At 51.7% G+C, this 19,771-nt stretch overlaps 1 protein-coding gene across 4 annotated transcripts in view; it reads right to left on the bottom strand.

Annotated features, from left to right (window-relative positions):
• zfyve26 (zinc finger, FYVE domain containing 26) overlaps nt 1-19,627 on the bottom strand; it is a 49,945-nt gene extending 30,318 nt beyond the window's left edge. For all 4 annotated transcript variants that reach the window (XM_030356814.1, XM_030356815.1, XM_030356816.1 and 1 more), the window contains exons 1-21: nt 19,509-19,627; nt 18,742-19,009; nt 18,116-18,191; nt 17,735-17,821; nt 17,094-17,243; nt 16,360-16,711; nt 15,198-15,322; nt 14,494-14,658; nt 13,873-13,961; nt 13,367-13,521; nt 12,521-12,706; nt 11,077-11,700; nt 10,328-10,489; nt 9,768-9,952; nt 8,880-9,126; nt 6,699-6,968; nt 5,814-5,933; nt 5,261-5,431; nt 4,633-4,869; nt 2,891-2,993; nt 188-1,131 (exon numbers count right to left, since the gene is read on the bottom strand). In XM_030356814.1, coding sequence (XP_030212674.1) covers nt 188-1,131; nt 2,891-2,993; nt 4,633-4,869; nt 5,261-5,431; nt 5,814-5,933; nt 6,699-6,968; nt 8,880-9,126; nt 9,768-9,952; nt 10,328-10,489; nt 11,077-11,700; nt 12,521-12,706; nt 13,367-13,521; nt 13,873-13,961; nt 14,494-14,658; nt 15,198-15,322; nt 16,360-16,711; nt 17,094-17,243; nt 17,735-17,821; nt 18,116-18,191; nt 18,742-18,932 — 4,639 coding nt within the window. In that variant the 5' untranslated portion in view covers nt 18,933-19,009; nt 19,509-19,627. The remainder of the gene's footprint in view (nt 1-187; nt 1,132-2,890; nt 2,994-4,632; nt 4,870-5,260; nt 5,432-5,813; nt 5,934-6,698; nt 6,969-8,879; nt 9,127-9,767; nt 9,953-10,327; nt 10,490-11,076; nt 11,701-12,520; nt 12,707-13,366; nt 13,522-13,872; nt 13,962-14,493; nt 14,659-15,197; nt 15,323-16,359; nt 16,712-17,093; nt 17,244-17,734; nt 17,822-18,115; nt 18,192-18,741; nt 19,010-19,508) is intronic.
• Between the last annotated feature and the right edge of the window lie 144 nt (nt 19,628-19,771).

Below are 19,771 nucleotides of genomic sequence, written 5' to 3'. Positions count from 1 at the left end.
CACTATACACTCGTTATAGTTATAGGCCCATGGTATATGTATCTTTTGCCCATTATGTAATTATTAAGCTTATGTTAATTTAAAAAAAGTATATACATATATATATCTTCATGTGCCTCCCGGTGGGTGAGGGCCCTGTAATCCTGGGGGCTGTGAGGCAGCGTGCCGACGTGTTTACCCCGCTCACCTTCCAGGGCGGCGCAGGCCAGCAGGCGGTCCCTGAGCGCCCCCTCCTGGCGGCCCCCTCTCCCGTACAGCCCCAGCAGGCTCAGGGCCCGGCCCAGGTCCCGCGTCACCAGGGCCTGCCGGAAGGCGTCCAGGGCCACCGCCTGGGCCCCGACCCCCTGGGGCCCGCCTAGCAGCAGGCCGACCAGGGGCTTCCCGCACAGAGCGGCGCCGAGCCCCCCCCCCTCCTCGGCGGCGTCCGGCCCCAGGACGGGCCCGGCCACGGCGCGGAGGTAGGCCTGCAGGACGGGGAACTCGCGGAGCAGGGCGTCCGCCTCGCGGGCCACCTGCTCCGGGTCCAGCGCCTGGTCCTTGCGGCCCGTGCGGAAGATGCCGGACCAGCCGGAGGGTGGGGCCCGCGAGGCCTCCCCAACGCGGGGGGCCGCGCTCAGACAGGCCAACGCCGCCAGCAGGGGGCAGCGGCTCTTCAGGAAGGCCAGGGTGGAGGAGGTGAGGAGGAAGGAGCCAGGGGAGGAGGTGGGGTTGTTGGTGGAGGAGGAGGAGGAGGAGACGTTGGCGGAGGAGGAGAGTGACACGGAGAAGGAGGAGGAGAAGGAGGGCGGGGAGCTGGAGGGGCTGAGGGGGGAGCTGGAGGTGCTGGTGTCCAGGGAGGCCTCGGAGCAGTCGACGGAGCCGGGTTTGGGCGGGGGCGAGGGGTCCCCCAGGGTGGTCATGTGATCGGGGAGGAGCTGGTGGAGCAAGGAGGTCATGCTGGCCACGTTGAAGAGCCCCCCGGTGTCCTCCCCTGGCTTGAGCCGCTCCGGGTCGGGGTGGGGGTCCGGGGCCGGGGGCTGGGGACCGGAGGAGTGGTGCGTGGACCAGATGGGCATGGGCTCACAGCACCGCTGGAGGATCACCTCCTCCACGCTGAGATGGAGGCTGGCCTGCTGCAGGAGAGACCGCACCCTGCAGAGGATGAGAGGGAGCAGAAGGAAGAAGAAGAAGGAAGAAGGAAGAAGGAAGAAGGAAGAAGAAGAAGAAGAAGAAGAAGAAGAAGAAGAAGAAGAAGAAGAAGAAGAAGAAGAAGAAGAAGAAGAAGAAGAAGAAGAAGAAGAAGAAGAAGAAGAAGAAGAAGGAGGAGGAGGAGGAGGAGGAGGAGGAGGAGGAGGAGGAGGAGGAGGAGGAGGAGGAGGAGGAGGAGGAGGAGGAGGAACTATTTACAAGAGATCATCAAATCTCTTGCATTTGGTTTCGGAATTTTAATATAAAGTTAAATATAAAGTTGTTGTAAAGTTGACTCCAAGTTTATAAGATACAGGGTTTGATCCCCAAAGCCCAGAGTCTACCAGTAGACATCCTTCAGCAAGATAACCGCACCCCTACCTGCTATTCAATTATTCGTTTCTTAAATTCACTGTAACAGGCTTTGGAAAAATACCTGCTTAATTAATTACGGTTATTAGAGTATACTATAGGGTTTTTTTATGCAGAAATCCCTTGTATTGCATATTTGATTTTCCCGACTTAATGTACCTAATGTATCTAGTCTGGGACCACTGCCTGTCCTGTACCAGTTCAACAGACATGCTGTGTGCGTTTATCCAAGTACATTTAGGGCACATTTGTAACAGTACATTTGTCCGTTGAGAAACAACAATGTATCAGCGTGGGTACAGTATTTTCATAGAACCAAGTGCCAAGCACCAACGATCGCTAGGTTAACCCATTCGCCGTACACAACAAAGATAGTTAGGATAAGAGGCTACACAATGCTGAGCACTGTTTTAAAGTGCAAGGATGTACAACATACAATAAGTGCGTAAGAGGGTGTGGGGGGGGGGGTACGGGGGTAGGCTCTGCAGAGTCTAGGTGAACTCTGAACAAGTGAGTCTTCAAGTACTCAGAAATACCTTCAGTGCCTTCAGGGGATTAAAGCCTGGTACTTAATGATCATGGTTTTCCATCTATAAATCGTCGTCTCAAGGTGATTCTACGAAAGGCACTCCATTTGTGTTGTCAAGCCTGCTAGATAAATACAGGTGTCTAGAAAAGCGCTAAATAAATTCAATGAATTATTATTATTATTATCCCCCTCAACAACACCCTCAGCATGACATCACAACCATCCTGTTATTCCAACCTTTACATAATGTTGTTGTGGTCAAGAATTCTGCGCTGCAAATCCTGTTTAACCATCAACAACTTTTTCCAGCAAGGTGTTGTTAAGAGGACGTCTTTTGGGTGTCCGGGACATTTCAATGTGGTCCCCTGACCTCGACCGACCATCTCCGCAGTAGTCTTCCTACATGGTCTCCACTGGGTGGAAATCATTCCCAGTCCGGATGCTTCATATGCTAGGAACCTTGGTGGTGGAACCAACCACCACCTAGCGACCCAGCTACCTAGCCACCTAGCCACCTAGCTCCCTAACAACCAAGCCACCTAAGTCATTGTTGTCTGCAGAATAATTTCCCTTTAAGAAACATGCGAGGACCCAACTCTTCTTCAACCCTCCCGACCACTGACTTGTTATTATTTGAGCTAGGTTGTTAAACATCTTTTAAAAACTAGTTTTTTTTAAAAAACGTTTTTAATAACCTTGTTATGTTCCTCAGCATTTCTTTATTTGTAGCGACTCCAAATGAGCTTGTGTTCGGCCTCGCTCGGAAGTCTTTGGTCACACGCTCCGCCCTAGTGGTCTATGCCGTGTACTGCAGTGGCTCACCTCTCAGGGGACACCTGTCTGTCGAACAGCAGGTGGGACAGCAGCTGGGACGGGTTCTGCAGGAGCACCAGCAGAGGGTTCCCCAGCTTCACCTCAGCCTGGTCTGAACACAGAAGGAAGAGCGTCACCCCAGGGGGTAGAGAGCATAGCTGACCCCTGTGCTAGTGAGGAGCCCTTGACAGGCAGGCTCCCTATTAAAAAGGGACCATATTATACCACCAGGTGTGAGTGTGATGAGCCGTTACAAGCCGTTTTGATAATCTCCCGCCCACTTGGGCGTGGCCATCTAGATGTATGATGGATAGATGAGCAACGTTTGCTGCAGTCCACTGGGTAGGCTGGTAGACTGATCTATCCAGCACACATCTAGGTGGACACGCCCACTGGGGATGTCAGAAGAGGCTGATAACGGTTAATCACTCACACCTGGTGGTACAATATGTCACCTTTAAAGGGGGACTACAGCTTCTGATCCCACAGGGACAACAGCGCCATCTGTGGGGAAACTCAGGGTATAGCATGTTAGTGTTTCAAGCCATTGGTGGCCTGGGAAAACATTCAACCAATCCGAAACGGTTATCTTGAAATATCAGTATGACAGGAAATGGCGATTCCTATCTCTACCTGTAGAGAGTATCACCAATAATTTCAAATATAGTACTAGAGGAGAAATATGTAATACTTCAAATAGTCCTATTAGTAGAGGTAGTATTACTAGTGATAGCAGTGATAATAGTATTTATCTCAGGTATAAAATATCATAGCCAACACTGGACTTCACCAGGGGCCGGTTGCACCAACTGGGCGTAACTAAGCCAGGTCGTAACTGCTAAGTAGGTCTTAGTTACGACCTGGCGTCAGAATGGAACTGACGCCGGTTGCACCAACGGGACTTACGCCTGGTCTTAACTACGCCCGGTTTTAGCCATGCGCGGCCATGTGAATGTTCCATGGTATGCGCATATCACCGCGTTGCTAGGATACCTCGTGACAACAGCTGTTTACTATTTTACTTGACATGCTGTTGGACACCGAAATAAATAATTCATTTGTTCACTCATTGTCATTCATCAATTGTGTTAATGCCTAACAATAAAACACTGCAAACGAATATAATTAAAACATGTATTTGTAATGTCTGGTTTACGACGAGCAGGCATTTAGACGGGAATGGTTCTGTAGGAGAGATTTGTTTAATGTGTCGGCCTATATAAAACATATAAACATAGTTAAAACAACATTCACAACTGATTATAAGTTGAGAACGGACTAATCGGCCAGCGATATCTTCCCGACAGGCAGTCGATCTGTGAACACTGATCATATCGCCGGCTGTGCTTTGAAATGCAGTTTAGCGAAGCGTTGCAAGGATGGTGGTAAAGCTGCATTGGATTGGATGTAATTGCTATAGAAACAGCCTGGAATTTCAACTCTACGCCTGCCCCTGACCAGGCGTAGGATTTACGCCTGGTCTTAGTGAAAAGAACGCTAAGCCCAGTTGGTGCAACCGGCGTAACGGTTAGGTTGGACTTAGAACGCCAAGTTACGACCAGGCGTAGTTACGACCAGGCTTACGCCCAGTTGGTGCAACCGGCCCCAGGAGAATAAATAGTAACTATTTCTATCAAAGAGCGACAGGAAAGTACAATTTAAACCAGGGAAACGGTGCCCCCTATAGGCGAACACGTGTCACTGCAGTGCCTCACACACGGCCTACAGGAGCAGGTGGAGGAGAGCCTCACCCTCGGGGCTCAGGCTGCGCACCAGCACGGCGGCCATGGTGTTGACGTAGTCCAGGAAGGTGCGCATGTAGTCGGGCGGCGAGGCCGCGGTCCCGTCTGGGTCCGAGGGGCAGAGCTGGTCCAGGGCCCGGAGGATGTGCTTCATGCCCGACCGCACCGGGTGGGCGTCCAGCTCCGCTTGCTTCAGCCCCGCCTGCTCCATCAGCGCCGCCAGCAGGGCACTTCCTGTCAGACCGTCTGGGGGACAGGAAACGCATCGCTGGTACCGCGGCGCACGGCCGTCACATTGGTTTGACGAGATTCAAACGACCAGACAGGGACCGAGCACTAACAATCACTAGGTTAACCCATTCCCCATTCACAACAAAGATAGCCTGGATAAGTCTCGACACAATACTAACTAACATTTTTAAGTGCCAGGACGTACAACATACAATAAGTGCGTACATTAAGTGCCAGGACGTACAACTTACAATAAGTGCGTACATTAAGTTCCAGGACGTACAAACATACAATAAGTGTGTAGGAGGGGTGTGAGGGGGTGGGGGTTACCCCATGTGACCCGGGTTCCCTCCTGACTCAGCCAATAGCCCGTGGACCCCCTGTGCCCGCCCCGGGCAGGACGTACCGGGGTTGTGCGTGGCTGCGGTCAGGGTCAGCACCGTCTGCTCCAGGCGCTGGGCGAGGCCCAGCCGGGACACCAGCCCCTCCTGGGTCAGGGTGGGCTGGCAGGACAGCAGCACCTCCTGGATACAGCAGCCGAACGGGCTGGAGCCCACCGGCTCCTCCCCCGAGGACTCTGCACCACCAATCACATGGGTCACATGTCACATATGTCACATTTGACCAATGAGGGGTCAGATAGAAGGAGACAAATGCTACATCAGACCAATGAGCTCCAAGAGAGAGACGGGGATATCATATCTGACCAATGGGAGGTTGGATTGAAAGACAGTAGTATGGTGTATCAAAGGGGGGGGTCAAGGGAACAGATGATAGATTTGATACAAATATCGGATACAAATATCTGACCAATGTGAAAAAAATATTATTTTGAATTGACTGCTGGCAGATAAAACCATGTTTTCGTGCCGGATTCCCGGCCTCTCTAGAAGGGTGTCTGTGTGTGTGACCCAGGTCCGGGAGCGGGGGTCTCCCTGGTTGAGGTGCGGGGTTCTCACCGGTCTTGGGGGAGCCCTTGTTGCTGGCGGTGTGGTTGAGGATCTTGCTGACCTGCTGCAGCACCGTGGGGAACCCGACGATTCCCCCCGGGCGGGGCAGCTGAGGGTCTGCCCGGACCCCTGGACCGGAGCAGACAGGGACCCGGGTTAAGACAGGGAGGAAACACGGGCTGGCTGATCGCTATGGTTACTGCAAGGTCATTTGACTGATCGCAGTGTTTACTGACTGGTCCACTGGTTTACTGCCATGGTTACAGATTGCTTTGTTTTCCGAGTGTTTCGTTGGCCTATTGCTAGGGTTACTGACGGTTCCATTGGCCTATTGCTATGGTTACTGACTGTTCATTTGAACTATTGCTATGTTACTGACTGTTCCGTTGGCCTATTGCTATGGTTACTGACTGTTCCGTTGGCCTATTGCTACGGTTCCGTATTATTCCGTTGACCGGCTGCTATGGTTACTGATTGCAATGGTTACTGGCTGCCATGGTTACCGGCTGCCATGGTTACCGACTGCCATGGTTACCGGCTGCCATGGTTACCGGCTGCCATGGTTACCGGCTGCCATGGTTACCGGCTGCCATGGTTACCGGCTGCAATCGTTACCGGCTGCCATGGTTACCGGCTGCCATGGTTACCGGCTGCCATGGTTACCGGCTGCCATGGTTACCGACTATACCGTCGACTGACTGTCCCATTGGCCGATGCCATCTTAACCAACAGCGAAAGGAAAAACATGGGCAGCCCAGCGCAGGGGAAAGAAACCTAGCGTCGAGGCACATGACACACACCGACACAAAACAACCATGAACAACCCATCCCTCCGTCCCCCAGCCGGGGCACGGAGGGATGGGTTGTTCATGGTTGTTTCCCCCCCGAGCTCACCGCGGGCCTCCAGGCTGGCGTTCAGCCTCCTCTCGGCGGTGTCCAGCAGCTGCCTGGAGGTCTTCCACAGCGTGCAGTGGCAGCAGGCCAGGTCGAAGGCCGCCATGGCCGGGGGGCTGAGCTCCTCCAGCAGGGCCTGCACCGCCGGCTGGTGGGGGTGGTCCGGGGGGCAGCGGCCCAGCCAGTAGCCCTCTTCCAGGGACGGGATGGGCTGGGTCGGGGTGCTGAGGAGCCGGTCAGCGATGTCTGAGATGGAGTAGAAGGCCATGCCTGCACGGGGGGGCACGCAGACGACGCTTTACCGCTTTGAAGGCGGTCATAGATTTGAGCTCCCTTACTGCTTAGTAATGCTAATAAACATGTTGATACAGGCGCATGTCACGTGCCAATACCGGCGCATGTTAAATGCTAATACCGGCGCATGTTAAATGCTAATACCGGTGCATGTTAAATGCTAATACCGGCGCATGTTAAATGCTAATACCGGTGCATGTTAAATGCTAATACCGGCGCATGTTAAATGCTAATACCGGTGCATGTTAAATGCTAATGCCAGCGCATGTTACAGGCTGGGGTATATTACATGCTAATACTGGGGTATGTTACATGCTAATACTGGGGTATGTTACATGCTAATACTGGGGTATGTTACATGCTAATACTGGGGTATGTAACATGCTAATACTGGGGTATGTTACATGCTAATACTGGGGTATGTAACATGCTAATACTGGGGTATGTTACGTGCTAATACTGGGGTATGTTACGTGCTAATACTGGGGTATGTAACATGCTAATACTGGGGTATGTTACATGCTAGTACATATTGTACTTCAGTGGAGGCTTCTCCAGTGAGGAGAGGGAGGAAGATCCTCCTTAACATTGTTGAGATTAAAAAAAATTGATTGTCCAGACTACTATAATGAATGAATGCCCTTAAATATGAATACTTAAATGCCTTTGTATATGTAATGTTTGTTTCCCGGGGTAAAGGGACATTAGCACCCCCTATCGCCTATTGACAATTATTTCAGGGAGGACGTTCTTCCCTCAGCCTCCACTGACTCCCATTTGTTTCTCCAAAAGTGTTGGCGGCCGGTGAATAACATGGGGTTCAATGGCAGAGAGGAGGAAAGTCCTCCTCTGCGTGGGTGTGACTAGCTAAGGGATCTGGATCCCGCCTACGTCTATTCACGAATAGGCTGGAGCCCTGGCTGCGCTATGAACCAATGAGCAGGAGTCCTGGGTGTGGTGCAGCCCGGAGGGAGGGGTTAACCCCTCAAGTCTATCCTACAAAAACCATGGAGCTATTGACGAGAACCAACGAACCAGCTCAGTCGTATGCCTACGTTGGGGCTCTGTTCGCTTTACATTGACGTTTCTCTAACCCGCGGCCGGGCTGTGGAGCCCGCGAAGGGGATTGACATGATCTATAAATGAAGTCCCTCAATCTTAATTGGCTTAACACCATGACCAACATTCTGCAACATCCGTTTAAATCCGCATTTGCCTTAAACACTGTTAATGTCTTACAGCCCATGTAAATAGTTGTGAAATAATGTTCTTGTTGTTCTATACTCTGTTACTCTGACCGTTCTGTTTGATATTGTGAAAAGGATGTTAGTGAATGATTCAGAGCATGATGCATTTTAAATGGCATCACTTTTTGTCTCGTGTCTTCATTTTTCTTAAAACAATTGTAGCTGAAAATAAATATAGCCAGATTACAACAAATAGCTGGTCATTGAGGGCAAAAATAGGCCCAATGGTAGGCCTAGACTTTTATATTTAATTTTACAAATTAAGAGTAGGCCTGATTTGACTAATTGGCTTTGCATCCTGTCCTTCGGCCCTTGTAGTCCAAGACATGCTGCCCTCCAGCTTTCAAGCAAAAATGCTGCCACTGGTGGATTTGTATTAATTCACATAATTATCCCACCCTGCTATTTTGTAGTTCACCAAAACACCCTGAAACAACTTGAGTCTCACATACTTATGCCACCATACGCCACTAACATTACAAGCAGGCGCGCAGTCCTTCCTCCCTCACTCTTAAAGCCACCAGCCGCCACTGCTGTACTTGCTACTGTACTACAATACTTTTTCAATATGCTAATGCAAGGCTAATGCTACATGCTAACACCGCGGCTAATTGAAGCTACACAGAGTCCGCTGTCGTACCGGCGGCCGCCGCGCTGCCGATGGCCTGCAGGGTCGACCTCCCGCTGCTCCCCAGCCGGCTCCGCCCGCCGGAGGCCACGCCCACAGAGGCCACGCCCCCCTCAGACGAGGAGGAGGAGGGAGACAGGGACTGGGTCTCCATCTTCTGCTCCACACGCGCCAGCTCCTGCAGCACCTCCTGGTAGCGCTCCATGAAGCCCAGCTCTCCGTAGCACTCGGAGCCTTCCAGACCGAACACCTGAGACACCTGGATACAGGAAGGGGCGGGGTTAAACCAGGAAGTACATTTATGGGGAGGGGGGGGGGGGGGTTGTGGTTAGAAGGAGGAAATAAATATACAGAGGCATTATGGGTAGGTTCCAACAATTTTTCCTACAGCCTTCTCATTGCTACTGTACTGTGCCCCGAAGGATATGAGCAGTTGTAGTTAGAGGCTTAGCAGGATGAAAGGAGCGTAGTGGTAATTATTCAGCTGAGCTTCATCAAAGGCAAGGGGGACCGTTTATGATCTGGGCTGATCACACCCTTCAGAATCGCATTATATGGGCTTGTGTCTACTGACTTTACATGGGCAGGTGTCAACCTTCAGACTCTCCTTACATGGGCATGTGTCAACCTTCAGACTCTCCTTACATGGGCATGGGTCAACATTCAGACTTGCCTTATATGGCACTATAAAAGCATAAACTGTGCATCTTTGGTCCCATGATGCTTCTGCAGCGACTCTAGGCCTTTTATTGGGTCAGTGGGCACAATGGGGAATAAATACAAGATATAGGAAGAAAGGGGATGGAACCAGGACAGGCGCGTCCCGACGACCATTGGAACGTTCCCCTCGAGTCACACACAGAGAGACAGGCAGACAGAGACAGAGAGACAGAGTCTGACCTGCTGCGCCTCCATGAAGTTCCCCCTCTGGACGCAGGATATGAGCAGAGAGTCCGGGGGCGCCAGCATGGCCGGCACCAGCCAGCTGTGGGGACCTCCGCACGGGCACTCATCGCCCTCGGAGCCCCCGCCTCCATCTCCTCCTCCACCACCTCCTCCACCACCACCTCCTCCACCTCCACCACCTGGACCAGGACAAAGCCCGCCAGAACCATGAACACATGAAACCAGGAACCGTGAGAGTCTGGGTTAGTACTAGGCTAGCACTATGGCATAGTGTACATTGGGAATCGAACCCAGAACCTTTCAGCAAGGCCACTACTCTGCTGTCCGATAACATTTAAATGATCTTGGGAGTGTGAGATAGAGAGAAAACACAGAAAGCAAGACTCAGACAACAGGCAGGACAGCTACATGCTAGTGTCAGAATCCCTGGTCCACATTTAAGGGACACGCCGAGACCGTAGTTTTTTTGTATCAGAGCATTAACTACGTCGAGCTCTGCACGTGAAACACGTTGTATTCACTATGCTAATGCTAACTGAATGACAAAGCAGCACCTGGGGGGCTAGCGCTAGCGTTAGCCTCTCGGTTGGTTCTCTCCGTGGAGGTCCGTCGCCCCAGCCGCCTCCTCCTCCTCCTAAGGCTGGAGCCGGAGCCCCGGCTCAGGGTCGGGGTCGTGGGACAGGCCGGCCCCGCACTCTGGAAGGCCTTCTCTGAACCTGGACCCAGAGGAAGACGGTTACTGCGGTCACTCTTTCTGATACGCCCATGCTGCTACGCCCATGCTGTTACGCGGCCGGCTATAGGTGAGTGAGTGACGGTGAGAGTGAATGAAGGGGTAGGTGAGTGAGTGAGTGATGGAGTGAGAGAGATAGACAAAGGGGGAGGAGGTGAGTGAGTCAGTGAGTGAGTGAGAGAGGAGTAGGTGAGTGAATGAGTGAGTGAGTGAGAGGGTTAGTAAGTCAGTGAGTGAACGGATTGGGTGGATGGGTGGGTGACTACACAGGTGGCTAACGACGATGTCAGCCTAGAGCAGGATATGACATTATTCTGATATCAGAATATTGGTATCAAAAGTTACACTTTGCGCTTTTTGGGAGGGATTTGTATTATAGCTTATGTTTAGGATTGATGAGGCACTATTTTAACATTTAAAGGCATCTAAATTAAATTAATAATGACCTAGCTTAAAGAAGGTGGATCTCAAAAACAAATGGCTTCCGGCGATAAAAGCTAATCAAAGCTAACCAGGGTCATGTGACCAGCCAGCGTGTCTTTAAAGAAGATCCAAAATGGCGGCGCTCACCGGCCGCCTGGTTGCTGGTGACGATCTGCAGCCTCCACCGGGCCTCGGCCGTGCGCTTCGTCAGCCGCTGCAGGCGCGCCCCGAACGTCTGCGGCGTCACCGAGCAGCCCAGGCTCTCCGCCGCCTCGGCCTCCCCGGGGGGGGCGCGGCCCTCCTCCTGGCCCACCACGCACAGCCCCTCCAGGCCCTCCTTCAGCAGCCGCAGGAGGCCCTCCATGGCCCCGGCGTCCACCAGGAACCCCCTGCAGCCCCGGGTCAGGTGGCCCAGGTCCAGGTAGCTGCTGTGGGCCGCTGCTGCCAGGCCCACAGCAGGAGACGGTTTACCCACCGTCTCCTCTTCCTCCTCCTCCTCCTCCTCCTCCTCCACCACCTCCTCTCTGGGGGCTCCAGAGTCTGAGGTCTTGTTCTGTGATTTGGGTGTTGTCGGGGCTCCGGGGCTGGTGGAGGTGGAGGTGGAGGTGGAGGCGGAGGCCGGGTCTCTCTGGCCGGGCTGGAGGAAGTCGGCGCTGGAGAGGAAGAGGAGGGAGAAGATGTTCTCCAGCAGCTCCAGGCGGAACAGGGCGGGCACCACCTCCAGGTAGAGCTGCACCTCCGACAGGTAGTGCTGGAACACCTGCTCGTACCCTGGGCAGACACGTGGAGACATGAGGCGCTGGAGCAGGGCTGGGACACCGTAGCTCTCAGTGTTCTGGGATGAACTGAGAACGTCTCGTCTTATTTAGATCCAGCTTCGCTAGTTACTTCAGCTCACAACCGAAAGGTCACATGTTTGATTCAATCGAATAAGGCGGAGGGAACGACTAGCACTTGGAAAGGTATTTCAAGGTCACTTATTATGCAACCAGGTGTGAGTGTGGTTAGCCGTTACAGAAATCGGCCTCTTCTGACATCACAAGTGGGCGTGTCCACCTAGATGTGTGTTGGGTGGATCAGTCTACCAGCCTACCCACTGGACTGCAGCAAACGTTGCTCATCTATCCGTCATGCATCTAGGTGGACACGCCCACTTGTGATGTCAGAAAAGGGCAGATTTTGTAGAAAGGCTTGTAACGTCTCATCACACTCACACCTGGTGGTTTAATATGTCACCTTTAAATGAAACCACTTAAAAGCGCACCAACATCTCACAGGTTGCCCCCGCGCATACCCCCCTGGGGTGAGGTCTTAAGGTCTGATTATGGTCCCATGTCAACGCAACGCAAGAACCAGGCAGACGCTTCGACACAGTCGTGAACCTGTTTTCGTTCTGCATCGGATTTTAGTCAGCGGACCAATCACAGCCCTCGCTGCCGTGTCGCCTCGACGAAAAGTAAAAAAAAATTGGGAGGCATCCGTCAGGCCCTTGCGGTGGACGCAAGGAGGGTCCGCAAGGACGCAACGGGTCAGCAACCCCCATGCGTGAACGTGGGACCATAATCAGCCCTTTAAAGTGATGCATGCGTACGTTCTGCAGGTGTCCTTCCGTGGTCCGCGTCCTGCAGCTCAGCGCCCGTGCATTGGGTGCAGCCGGAGTACTTGTGGGTGCTCAGGCAGAGGGCGTACACCGCGTACTTCATGGCACAGAAGCCCTGGAACAGAACCACGTTCCTGTGGACCGCCGCGTCGGCCGTTCTGATCCCCTCCACGTCGTCTGGTACCGGAAGGAAGGAGTGGGGAGAGTTAACTGATTGAGCTTTTCTAGCGGCCAATCACAGAGCAGTTCTCGTTAAGACTACTTTAAGAACACAGGGTTCATTTGATGTATTGGAGGACCTTGTAGACATATCAGCAAAAGAAGAGTGAGTAAGAGAGTGAGGGTGTGAGAGACTGAGTGAGGGAATGGGGGAATTGGTGAGGGAGAGAGTGAATGGACGAGTAGGTGAGTGATTGTGAATGGGCGAGTACGGGAGTGAGAGAATGAATGGGGGAGCAGGTGAGTGAGTGATTGTGAGAGGGAATGGGGGTGTAGGTAAGTGAGTGAGTGAGTGATCAAGCGAATGGGGGAGTAGGTTAGTGATCGAGTGAATGGGGCAGTAGGTGAGTGAGTGATTGCGAGAGTGATTGAGTGAGTGAGAGAGAGATAGCCAATGGGGGAAGTAGGTGGGTGAGTGAGAGAATGAATCGGAGTAGGTCAGTGATTCTGAGAGTGATTGGGCGAGTAGGTGAGCGAGTGAGCGAGAGGGTGAGACAGCAAAAAAAAAGCAGACAAATAAAAAAAGGGGCGTTGGACGACTACATGGCTGCATGCGTCAGTAGGTGAGCGGGCGGGCGGGCGGGCGGACGGGGCGACTGCGTGCGCGGGCGGGCTGACCTCTCCCCGGTTGCCGTGGCAGCAGCTGCTGCAGCAGCGCCAGCACCCGGTTCTCCGGGAGGCGTGCCAGCGGGGTCAGGGTGTGCAGCAGGTACAGGGCAGAGTGGTGGTCCAGCGTGTGGAGCTGGCCCACCAGGGACTCCATGGACACCGCCCTGCCCGGGAGACCACCCAGAACATTTACATTTAGCAGACGCCGTTATCCATGGCGACTTAGTTAGTTAGCTTCTCTAATGTTCCCAAGGGGGTAATTCTTTTTTTTTTTTTTTTTTAAAGACTTATGTTAAAATTGGCTTTTCTCCAGTCGAGTAATTTGAAGAATTTACCTCCAATAATTACATTAGTCAGAGGAAAAACAATATATCGCTGGCGGTACAGTAAGGATGATCATAGAACCAGGTTCGAAGCACTGACAATTGTCCAGTTAACCCATTCAGTTAACCCAAAGGGGTCGATTTGTGATTGTGCTGACGGGTTGTGTGAATAAAGTTGAGTTGAAAGCTTACGGGTGGTTGAGTTTGCACCACTCCAGCACGGTCAACTGAGAAGACAGGAAGTTGGCAAATTCTTGCAGAACACAGTCGTTGGCAGGAGGCTGTACAGGAAGGAAGTGACCCCGGACACAAAATCAAGGATGAGGAAATAATCCATATCATCATGATGACACCGTGATAGATAGCAATGTTAAACATGACAACGTGAAGGTTCACCTGCAACCAACGTCCCACTGAGACTGTATGAGGGAGAAGAGAAAGGAGTGGAAGGGAGAGGAGTACTGAGGAAAAGGGACAGTGAAGTAAATGGATGACAAGACATGAAGAGAAGAAAGGAGAGAAGGAGCAAAGAACAGAAGACAAAACAAGAATAAAGGGGGGAGGAGAAGAGAGGAGAAGGAGAGGGGAGGGGAGACGGGAAGAAAACAAGGGAAGGAAACAAAACTAGAAGACAGGACAAACGCAAAGCAGAGAAGGGAAGACGAGGAGACCCAGAATTAAGGGAAGCCTTCCCCATCGCAGCCTTGTCACGCTCCACCGCACCAGACTGTCCTGTCAGCAGCGATGGGGCCTCGAGTCTGAGGGTTTCTGAGTCACGGTGGTGAGGTGTGCTGTGGCGCCTCGGACTCTGACCTGCTGAAGGTGGAGGGTGTGGAGCAGGCTCTGGGCGGAGCGGAGGCTGTGGCAGTGGGTCCATCCCAGCAGGAGCAGCAGGCGGGACAGCGGCTGGAACTCCTGCTTCAGCAGCACCTCCAGCCAGGAGAACTCCTCCCGCTTGATGAGGTCCAGACCCGTCACCTAGCACACAAGACCAGACCGCATTCAGTGAGATTAGACCTCATTCACACACAAATGGTGTTCTATGCCGTTCAACTGTTTTATTACTACTTAACAGACACTTTTACCCAGAGAAACTAGTCATTAAGGAGCAAGGTACTAAGAAGGGGCCACCTCGTTCATGGATACATTAGGAATCAAGTCCAGTACCTTCGGGAACAGATTCAAAACACACCCACCATGACAATGCTTATCAAAGCATTTATTGTGTGCTTCTAAAAGCAGAGCTGTATAAAATGTGCAAATAGGAAATGTTCAAATCGAAAATAATGTACAAATATGTATCCAGCTGTTCTGCAATTTCTATAAAACATTAAATGAAAAGAAAATATATTTATCTTTATTTATTTATCTCTTTGGACGCAAATTTTTTAATCATGATCAATTTTCAATTAATCCCACAGCCCTTATTGTATTTGAACTCTTCTTTTGGTACAACACATGAACACAAGTCCTCTCCGTCCTTCATGTTAGGTTTAGTTCAGTGCAGGCAGACCCACCAGAACCTGCTCCAGGAAGTGCTTCCCACTGCTGAGGCACTCAAAGTAAATGGTCTTCCACGCTAACTGGCGGTCTTCATGGCAACACAAGCTTAGGACCAGCCTCTCTGCCTCGGGGAGATCGACTGTCAACAGAAGTCAAAGAAGAAGAGAGAACCATTGATAGTGAGGGGAAGTCCAGTTTTATCCTCAGGTGCACGACAGAAATACAAACATTATACTGTTGGAAATGGTTTTATGAATTGGAACATAAACCATCTGTAAATCAGCAAAGAGAAGTGATTCTTAGCAGAGAAACTGGTCCTCATAGAAACTGCTGTTAAAGCACATATAGTTTACTGCTGTCTGGGGTTTAAAGCTCTTATCCTCATTTTCATTTCCACCTGGCCTCCAACAATCTGTTACACAGATTACTATTATAACATCCACACACAGACATGGGAGCCTAATTCCCTGACCTTTTAACATACATAACCAAGAAGAAAAAACACACTGAAAAGTCAGCAGATATTCCTACACTAAATACGCTGAGCGGATACATTGGTCTGCAGCCTTTCATATTACCATGTGCACATGACAAAACACATGACTGGTAGCCGTTATAGGACCTCGTCACTGTTCCCACCCCTGGCCCCCTTTCCAGAACCTCATCACTGTTCTAGAACCTGGCCCGTGTTCGAGAACCTTATCACTGTTGTAACACCTGGTCCCTGTTCTAGAACCTCATCACTGTTCTAGAACCTGGCCCGTGTTCGAGAACCTTATCACTGTTGTGACACCTGGTCCCTGTTCTAGAACCTCATCACTGTTCTAGAACCTGGCCCCTGTTCGAGAACCTTATCACTGTTGTGACACCTGGTCCCTGTTCTAGAACCTCATCACTGTTCTAGAACCTGTTCCCTGTTCTAGAACTACATTGCTGTGCTTAAAACGGAGTCCTCCCCTCCAGTTCTTCACTGCTCTGCTCTCCTTCACTCAGCATCTAAAATCAACTCGATGACCTTCGCTTCACCGTATCACTTCATGGAAGTCGCCCAATCGAAAGTCAGCTTCAGTTCAAATAGATATTTAACCCAAAAGACCTGACTGTGTCCAAGAACCCAGCAGAGGACGAAGGAGGATCAGGACGTCAGACGTCTTGTTTATTCACGCCCGCCCCTACCTGGCAGCCCGGGCGTGGCCCTCAGCAGGTGGTCCCTCTGGAGCCGCAGGGCGGTGGCGCTGTACGCCCCCACCAGGGCGTCGGAGCGGGGCCGCAGCAGAGCGCTCAGCACGCGCTCCTCCGTCAGGGGGCCCCCCCGGACCCCCCACAGCTCCTCGCACAGGGCCAGGACCGGGGCCGGGACCGGGGGAGCGGCCCCGCTACGCTCCGAGCCCCAGGGCAGGGCGCCCAGCACGCCGCAGACCTCATCCGCCCACGCGGGGCTCCGGTCGGGGCCCCTCAGGCGCTCCAGCAGGTGGTGGATGAAGGGGCCCTGGAGGGCGGAGACACTGAGGGCCCCAGGAGAAGAGGCCTGGAACCGGCAGGGTGGGGAGGGGGAGGGGGAGGGGGAGGTTAAAGTGAGCATCCATCCTCTCATGAATAAAGTTCTTATTTCCCTCATTCCCAACAGGGACCCGAATAAAACATCTGATTGGTGACGGGTGGAGGACCGATACTGTGACCGATCATAGTGACACAGTTTGGTTATTTATACCAGTTGCCGTACTGAATGTGGTCACTTGTTTTGATGAAAACACTGCGAGTGTGCGCTCTCCGCTCGACTATAACCAGGGCCGTCTCACCGACTGCTGCGTGTACAGGTCCCCCTCAGGATTAATTAATTAACGAGGTGATTCAGATGAGGTCGCCTCCTCCCTCCACAGGGTTAGCGTCTCGGCAGGTCCCAGCGTTACCTGGAGTAAGCGGGCCAGGGCCTGGGCCAGGGTGGGCTTCCTGCGCTCCAGCAGGGTCCGCAGGGTCGACTCCACGCAGGCGGCGGTCGCCGTGGAAACGCCCGTCCCCTCCGGCCGGGACTGGCCCTCCAGAAAGACCCCGTGCAGCTCCTGCTCCGAGGCACGATCACCGGTTACCACAGCATCGTGTGTGTGTGTGTCTGTCCCCTTATCTCCATGCCGCCGTACTCTAGTGTTAAAGGGGTTTGACTCCCATCCCAAAGGTACTTAGTTTGATCCCCGGAGTCCGCGGTCTAATAATATGCGTCCTAAAGAGCAAGTGCACCCACTGCTAGTTAAAGTCCCACTAGGATTATCACAGTGGTAAAGGCGTCACGCCAGTCGTCAAAGTGTCACGTTACGTTCCAGGTTCATGCATTTCATAGTACTATTACACATTACGCATTACATATTACTGCCGTGTTATCGAGGAGACGTTGTGTATAATCTGTGTTGAGCAATCAAAAAGCATATCGCATCAGACCGGAGCCACGATAAAGCAAACAGGAAGCGTTTGCTTAGCAATCTTTGTTCAAATGATTCTTCGCATCTCTTTTACTGTGTCCCACACAGCGGTACGCATCTATGTATCCAAACCCCACCTTGAGCGCCGTCTCCTGAATGCCCTCCTCCCCCAGCTCCTCCAGGAGCAGCAGGAACTCCAGCTCCATCCTGGTCTCCGTGGAAACCTGGAGGGGGCCGACAGAGCTAGCGTTGGCATAGCTGCTAGGCTAAGCGTGACTGCTAGGCTAAGCGTGCCTGCTAGGCTAAACGTATAGTCCTTGATATAATTATATTTCACTCTTATTATATTATGCATATACACTACTACTTTTATTTCACCTGTTCACTCTTATAGTTAATTATTGCTTATACATAATTTATTATCCAAGCCCAGACGGAGCGTTAGGCAAAGTAAGCATTTCCCTGCTTGTTAGACATGTATGACTTTTTATACAACACGGAGCTCCATCAATATGTACCCGCTCCTCGGTGCAGTTCTCCAGCACCTGAAGCCAGAACCAGGCCAGCTTGTGTGGCGTGCCCACAGAGCGCCATCTGTAAAGGACGACCAACAACCAGTGCACAGTCATGTCATTCAATAACAGTCGCTGCCTTTTTCATTGGATTAAACCCTGACCGCGGCAGCCCATGTTAGCCCAGAGCTAAACTAGCTTGGGCTGCTGAGCTTCAGGCCAGGGTATCAAGATAGCCATAGAAGGTGTGCAATAGGAATTAAATGTACTATACTGTACAGTACTAACTGTAGTACTGTACAGTAGACATTTGGGTTGGATCCCCGAACCTTTCGGCTGGGAGCTAGACATCCTTATCCACCAGACTATCTGGCCTCTACCCCTTTAATTACAAAACAATACAATGTCTGGTCACTGGACTGTAGCACAGAATAGAGTAGTAGAGTATTTATTACTCTGGGGATTACAGCAACTCTAGGCTGCAGAGAAACCGACAAATCATGCGCTCACTTTAACATATTCCCCTGAGCCCAACAGAGAGCACATTCAAACAGTTTAACAGTGGAGCAAAGGAAACGCCTTCAGCTTAAGACACAAGTTGACACTGAACGACGGGGTTACTTTGTACGTACTTCAACTTGTAAGGGCGCGAGATGATGGCTTTGATGATGTTCTTCACATCTTCTGCGTGTCCTCCGGGAGGGGTGACCAGCTGGGGCACGCAGGCGCTGGCCAGTTCCCACTCTGCCTGCTGCAAACTCTGCTTGAAGAAGGCGAACAGGTCCAGGAGGGAGGTCTGTGCGTCGCAGCCGAACGGGTACATCACGGCGAGACCACCAGTCAACGTTCACTGTGGAAAGACCCCCGGGTCGCTACGAGCACCCCCCAAGCCTCCCTCGTCTGAATGACAGAGAGAGGGAGAGATAAACTGTAATAAAGAAGCTTAACAACAAAAGCTACGTTCAATACACACACAAATGTCGGACATGATGACGTAAAGTTCCGCGGTTGAAAAGGCAGCCACTTTTATTCGTGTTGCATTACTTCGCAGGGCAAAGCCTCCAAGATAACAGGAGTACAAGTTAAACCAAACGAACCCAAAAGTCTGCTGACTAGCTAAGGAAAACAAAACGTGCACCGTCAGCGGGTAAACCGGCACCCGAGTCTAAATCAACGTCAACACTATAGTGTTGACGTCAACCCTGTCCTCCCATATAGCAGTGTGTCACCTCATCACACTCCTCTGACAGCTAGCTGGCTTTTTTTACGAGCTAGCTATTGCCTTGTATATTATGTCATTCAATGTACACAATGTTTGTGTCCTACGACACGGATCAGATGGGTTGCCACAGTAACAGCAATGACACGTAAAGGAAAAGCAGTTCAGGCAGACACTCACGCATTTCGGTGTGCGGTCATGCAGAACTTCCCTTCGTCTCAGACTGCCCCCGTTTCGCAGCCAGCCGTCATGCTAGGTGGTTAGCAAGTTGCAACTCCGGTAGCATGGACAGAGGCGGGTCATGTGACAGGTCATGTGATCCGACCAGCTGATCCTTCCGACCTGAGTGGTTTAAAGGTTATGATATGCATAAGTTATAAATCATAAGTTACATATAATAATAATAAATATTGCAGCGTTTTAACCTTTTTGTCTTTCTGGAA

The sequence above is a fragment of the Gadus morhua genome, chromosome 5, assembly GCF_902167405.1.
Source record: "Gadus morhua chromosome 5, gadMor3.0, whole genome shotgun sequence".
NCBI lineage: Eukaryota > Metazoa > Chordata > Actinopteri > Gadiformes > Gadidae > Gadus > Gadus morhua.
This window is presented reverse-complemented; position numbering and strand designations above follow the sequence as displayed.